At 40.0% G+C, this 7,050-nt stretch overlaps 1 protein-coding gene across 2 annotated transcripts in view; it reads left to right on the top strand.

Moving 5' to 3' along the window:
- Positions 1-7,050, top strand: part of ip6k1 (inositol hexakisphosphate kinase 1) — a 63,300-nt gene that overhangs the window by 41,419 nt on the left and 14,831 nt on the right. For both annotated transcript variants that reach the window (XM_016276494.1, XM_016276495.1), the window contains exon 2: positions 1,977-2,374. In XM_016276494.1, coding sequence (XP_016131980.1) covers positions 2,158-2,374 — 217 coding nt within the window. In that variant the 5' untranslated portion in view covers positions 1,977-2,157. The remainder of the gene's footprint in view (positions 1-1,976; positions 2,375-7,050) is intronic.

Genomic DNA, 7,050 nt, shown 5'->3' with positions numbered 1-7,050 from the left:
AATTCCCATTATAACCTGAAATACATAAAATTTGTTATTGTATTTTGGGAGGGGTTCTATTGTTTTTTTGTTTTTTTTTCTTCAGCAGGCAAGATTATAATGGTATAACTACTTTTACAGAATTAACTTAATTACTGAATTTCACAGAAAATATTTGTTTATTTTTTATAAATAAAGAACTGTATTTCTTAAGTCAATTATTAACGTATTACATATGTTACATAGGCTGATTTATTCATTTTAAGTATTTGGTATTTTAAGAGCAAGTGGAAAATGTGCTGAATGTTTCATTTCATCCAAGTGAAATTAGCAAGCAGTTAGACTGAATTTACATTCCAGGCGCGCGTGCGTCAAGTCTCATCCATACTGCCAGATGCGCTAGTGAAGACTTGCGGTGCGGAGCCGGGTGCGAGTATAAACGAGCATTACGAGACAGGCTGCGTGAGTGCGGCAAGCGTGAACGGCTCGTCCGTGACGCAGGATTCGCGCCGCGTGGGGCTGAGAGGAGCGAGTATGAGAAGCATTCACAGACACAGGTTGTGTGTGCGCTCTTCTGAATTGGGAATAGCAAACATGCATCATAAACTTATTCAAATTAATCTGTTGGGGAGATAAAATGTGCAAGATAACGTTCACGTACTAACAAAAACATCTAAGAATGTATCTTTTATTCTTCAGTACTGAAAACAGAACCTAGAAGGGAGCTTTTGATATGCGCTGTGACTCAGCTCTTGGAAATTACCTTTTTTGTTCGTTGTCTGTCATTTCAAAGCTTACCTTGCATACGTTTTTCTTTAGTTTTAATTTGCCTAACTATCGATCTGACCCAGTGGACGCCATAATCCCACTCTGTCTCTCTCGCGGTCTTTTTTTTTTTATGGTGGGTGTTTAAGCAGTTGGCTAGAGCAGTGCTGATTGGGGAGAACGGAGGTGTAAGACTGCCACTCAAGGCTGGCAGTCATGCATATGCTCTGGAACAAAGTAATATCGCGTCCATATCGCAGGCTTTGCGATTAGGTAATCGCAACGTCTCAAATCGAGATTTCGATTAATCGCACAGCCCTATTCCAAACCCATTCAACTTTTGTTCATCTTCAAAACACAGGTATTCAAAATATTAACAGTTTCTGCTCTTCCATTCACCATAAATGTTGGTGCTTCAAAATGTCATTAAAACACTGTAAATGGATTCCATATGAATCAAGTGGTTTAATCCAAATCTTCTGAAGAGACATGATTGTTTTATATGATGAACAGATTACTCATTTAGGTTTTTATTCACAAGTAAACATTGATCAACACATACACTGGCGTCCAAAAGTTTGGGATCAGCAAGATTTTTAATGTTTTTTAAAGAAGTATATTTTGCTAATCAAGGCTGCATTTATTTGATCAAAAATAGAGAGAAAAAACGTTTTTAAACTTATAATTTATTCCTGTGATCAAAGCTGAATTTTCAGCATCATTACTCCAGTCTTCAGTGTCACATGATCCTTCAGAAATCATTCTAATATGCTGATTTATTATCAATGTTGGAAACAGTTGTGCTACATTTAAAAAAAAAATGTTATGGGGGCAATCTGTGATACTTTTTTCAGGATTCTTTGATGAATAAAAGGTTAAAAAGAAGAGCATATTCAAAATAGAATATGAATTTCTAACAACATGTCTTTACTATCACTTTTCATCAATTTAACTCATCCTTTCTGAATAAAAGTATAATTTCTTTAAATTCTTTAAAAAAATGCTGATCCCAAACTTTAAACAGCAGTGTGCATGGAGCTCATCAAATATAGTAGACAGAAGGTTTTAGTGTGAAGGGTGCATTTGATCTTCCAAAGGAACCAGTGATATATGTTCTTGCATGTCAAGCAAGTACGGTTACTTTCATATTTGATGCTACAGTACTAGTATGTTAAAAGGTCAGTCCTTATTTCATTAGATTCTAAATTGCGATCTTTCTCCTTCTCCTCTAGGAGGCAGCATTAAGGATCGTCCCCAGCGCTCCCGGCGCTCTTGATCATCCCAGCGCTCAGCGTGCTGGCTCCTCCCCCTCCCGGCGGCAGCGTGCGCTCTCAGCCGCCCCCGTGCACCCCGCGCTCGCCAGGCCTGCGCGCCCGAGCCCATGCCCCCAGCTCCACGCGGCCCTCCAACGCCATGTGTGTCCCGCACACTATGGAGGCGGGCAAGCACAGCGCCGGGCAGGGCAGCCACGCCGGGGTCCCCCTGGAGCCGTTCATTCACCAGGTGGGCGGCCACACCAGCATGATGCGTTATGACGACCACACCGTCTGCAAGCCGCTCATCAGCCGCGAGCAACGCTTTTACGAGTCACTGCCGCCAGAGATGAAGGAGTTCACCCCCGAGTACAAAGGTAAGATGGATGATCTGGATGCATTGCACCCTTCTTAAGGTGACTCGTGGTCTAAAAAGATGCTGGAAAAACTGCGAGACACAACTCAATGGGCAAGCCTGTAAAAAACTGAAAAAAAAATGTTGTTGAAGATAGTGGATTCATTCCAAAAGCAGTGTTTTTTTTAAAGATTTTTTTTTGGCATTTATTAGCTTTAGTTTGATAGGATAGTCGGTAGACAGGAAGGGAAGCAGGAGAGGGGGGCCGGGATCGGAAAAGGTCCGCGAGCCCCGTCTTATGTTACGTTATATGTCGAACTCGGGACAACCGATGCGCAACAACGCTATATGTCAAACTTGGGACAACCGATGCGCCACAACGCTATATGTCGAACTCGGGATGACCGATGCACCACAATGCTATATGTCGAACTCGGGATGACCGATGCGCCACAACGCTATATGTCGAACTCGGGATGACCGATGCGCAACGCTATATGTCGAACTCGGGATGACCAATGCTCAAAAACGCTATATGGCAAACTCAGGGGGACCGATGCACCACAACGCAATATGTTGAACTCGGGATGACTGATGCACAACGATGCTATATGTTAAACTCGGGATGACTGATGCACAACGACGCTATATGTTGAACTCGGTATGACCGATGCACAACAATGCTATATGTTGAACTCGGGATGACCAATGCGCCACAACGCTAAATGTTGAACTCGGGATGACCAATGCGCAAAAACGTTATATGTCGAACTCGGGGCGATCGATGCGCAACAATGCTATATGTCAAACTTGGGGCGACCGATGCACAGCGACGCTATATGTCGAACTTGGAACAACCGATGCGACGCAGCGCTATATGTCGAACTCGAGATGACCAATGCGCAACAACGCTATATGTCGAACTTGGGATGACAGATGCGCCACAATGCTATATGTCGAACTCGGGATGACCAATGAGCAACAATGCTATATTTTGAACTCGGGACAACCGATGCGCCACAAAGCTATATGTTGAACTTCGGATGACTGATGCACAACAATGCTATGTTTTGAACTCGCGACAACTGATGCGCCACAAAGCTATATGTCGAACTTGGGACGACCAATGCACAAAGATGCTATATGTCGAATTTGGGATGACCGATGCGCAACAATGTTATATGTCAAACTTGGGACGACCGATGTGCAACAATGCTATATGTCGAACTTGGGACAACCGATGCGCAACAACGCTATATGTCGAACTTGGGACAACCGATGCGCAACGACGCTATATGTCGAACTCGGGATTGCCGATGCGCAACAACGCTATATGTGGAACCTTGGATGACCGATGCACAACAACGCTAAATGTCGAACTCGGAACGATCGATGCGCAACATTGCTATATGTCGAACTTGGGGCAACCGATGCACAGCGACACTATATGTCGAACTCGGGATGACCAGTGCGCAACAATGCTATATGTTGAACTCGAGATGACTGATGCACAACGACGCTATATGTTGAACTCGGGATGACCAATGCGCAATGACACTATATGTCAAACTTGAGATGACCGATGCGCAACGCCGCTATATGTCGAACTCGGGATGACCAATGTGCAGCGATGCTATATTTCAAACTCGGGATGACCGATGCGCCACAACGCTATATGTCAAACTTGGAACAACCGATGCGACACAACGCTATATGTCGAACTCAGGATGACCGATGTACAGTGATGCTATATTTCGAACTCGGGACGACCTGTGTTCACGATCTGTGAACAAAACTTTATTAAACGATATTTGTAGTGCTCCTACCATCCAATAATTACAAGAAGCTTTATGCTTTGTTACTCTGGATATGAACCAAAGTTTCAGCTTTCAGATTCTGTCAGTTTTACAATGAAATACAAACAAAAATGTTATTTTGACGCTCTTGTAACGTTTATTATTATTTATTAGCTCTAAAAAGGGGAATATTTATGACGAATTATAACTGGTTATGATTCATAATAAATATTTAGATTATATCTTCGAATTAACTGTAGCAGAATCAATATTACAATTATTTGATCTGTCCGTCCACCGAGCAGACAATATAATCATTTATCAATTCAAGGAATATTTATTTTCTGGCCACGGAACAATAAACTGTCCTTCTTTGTACAGTGCTAGCAGTAATTCTTAGCAAAATGTAGCGAGGGTTCAAACATTCATTGACTTGGAACTGTGAACAGTAAACAGAAACAATCCGTTGTGAATATAAGGGATTTAATAAAATGAAACTATATCTAACATATAACTAACTAAAACATATATATATACACGGAATGAAACAAAGTAAGGAAAAGATAGAGAATAGAAAAGAATGGCAGTATTTCACATCACTTAACCACAACCATGGAAAATCATCAAAGAATCCAAAAATCACCTTAAAAGCTGAAGAAACAAAGTCACCTACATCTTGGATGCCCTGGGGGTAAGCAGATAAACATCAAATTTTCATTTTTGGGTGAACTATCCCTTTAATGTGATTTGACAAATCGCTGTAGGGCCTCAGTACAGGCAACATGTGAACTAAACATCTTTCTCTCTTTACTACTAGTTATATCACAAAAACAAACATGCAATAAACATCAGAAGGTATGTTGAAAGAAACAGTACAACTTAATGAAATGTATCATGTCTCATGTAGTCGGTTAATCAGTGTTTCAACCGTGGAAAGACATAATGTTATATTTATCTCAGGTAAGCCAGTCAATGTCCGTAATTCATTGGGGGGAAAAAAGCTCTATATACTCAATAACTCTAGAGAGGAGCATTTTCCTAAATATAAGCAGTATATGATCATTACATATGCATTAAATTTGTTCACCTGCTGTCTTCATGAAAACAAGTTTTACAGCCACCATTTAAATGGTTATATTTCAACAACAAATTTGAGTTGAAACATAATTATATAATTAAAACGTTGATATAAAAAAAATGTAAACCTTGCAATTTAAATGTTTATATACAACGTTTTTACTTGATTGATTGTTATTATTATTATTTTATTATTATTGGCTGACTGAATTAATACATTTTTGTTTCAGTGTTTCTAAAAAACAATATGCATTACTTCTCAGAATTGCTCAGATATTCTGATATAAACCTGTCAAATTAGAGCTTGCCGTTTTGATAAAGCACTTGCCACTTTTCCATGCAGTACGAAGTGAGGAGAATTTAAACAGTCCATCTTCTCATTTCCGTGTTTTGTCATCCTTATGTTCCTGTTGTGTGTGTCATGTACAGCTCTATGACACCCGGCCTCGGTTCTCACATATTCATCATAATGCCTGTTTGCTGTCAGATGGCGAGGTCTGTCTGCTGCACAGAACCTAGTCTGAGACCGGATGTGAACTGTCATGGGAGACCAGAACATTATTATGGTATAGTTGCTCTGATGTAGCGACACAAAACAGAGCCCTGAGGAGCAGGTGCAGTGAAGACGGATGTTATGACATCAGTGTCATGTCAGAGGAAAGCCAGAGTCCAGAGAATGATGAAAACCAAACAGTGCTGCTTCTCTCGAGATGTTCAGCGTCACAGGTCCTCTCTGATCACATTTGGGCTGAAATGATTAGTCGACATTATCAACAACATCGACAATGAAAAATTGTCGACAGATATTTTTGTTGTTGATCTCATGTGACATAACAGCCTGGTCTCATGTTTATACGTAGGAATTAATACGTAACATTTACAAGCACAAAACTTACACTTTTGTAAGTTTTTAGTCATGCTAAAACGTACAATTTAGACGTATTTCAACGTTTAAAAAGTACAAATCGCTACGTATTTTTAGCTAAAAAACGTAAAAATATTTACGTATCTTTTATATCATTTAGATATTCATATCAATGCATTTTTATCATTTTATCAATAAGCGATTTCGATTTTTAGACCCCTTAACCTACCCCCAAACCTAAACCTACCCATTTTATAGCGAATGTGCATTTTTATCATTTTATTAATATTTCATTTAGATTTTTAGACCCCTTAACCTACTCCCAAACCATAACCTACCCATTTTATAGCGATATATAAAGGATATAAAACGCAAATGACCGAAATACACAGGAAAATAAAACTTTTAGTAACAATATAGCATTAAAATATATTTATAGTCGCTAATTCCACTCCTACCTATAAGCCTAAACATTTCTGTACAGTATAAGAAAAACATGACAGACAGATAAATGCAATTAACTTTACAATCATTTATTTATTGCAAAAATGTAAGCACTACAAAAAAGCAGCACTAAAAGTAATCCAAATGACGATGCGTTGCACCCGCAGTCCTCTATCATTCAAACACACCTCACCGGAAACACGGCATGTCGCAATCTGTGATGAATGCAGGCGAGAGCACAATGAGCGTTCAATTATCCTGCCGTAAAACCTGTCGTTTGAAGCGGCAACATTTGAATTTGTAAAGAGCGCATCAGTCAGCGCAGGCTTTGCTGCTCACGGTCACTGGAGACTGGACTCGCTGCTCGGGATGGAGAAGCAAGCAGATCGCCAAATAAAGGCTTGGATTTGGGTCTGTTCCTCGCAGTCCTATGGATTCAGAAGATTTGGATTACAGCGCAGTAATAAAATTGTTTCATTTCGCAATTATGTTGCGTTTTTGGTGTATTTTATAGTT

Source organism: Sinocyclocheilus grahami, unplaced genomic scaffold (genome assembly GCF_001515645.1).
Source record: "Sinocyclocheilus grahami isolate Dianchi unplaced genomic scaffold, SAMN03320097.WGS_v1.1 scaffold103.1, whole genome shotgun sequence".
In the NCBI taxonomy this organism is placed as follows: Eukaryota; Metazoa; Chordata; class Actinopteri; order Cypriniformes; family Cyprinidae; genus Sinocyclocheilus; species Sinocyclocheilus grahami.
This window is presented reverse-complemented; position numbering and strand designations above follow the sequence as displayed.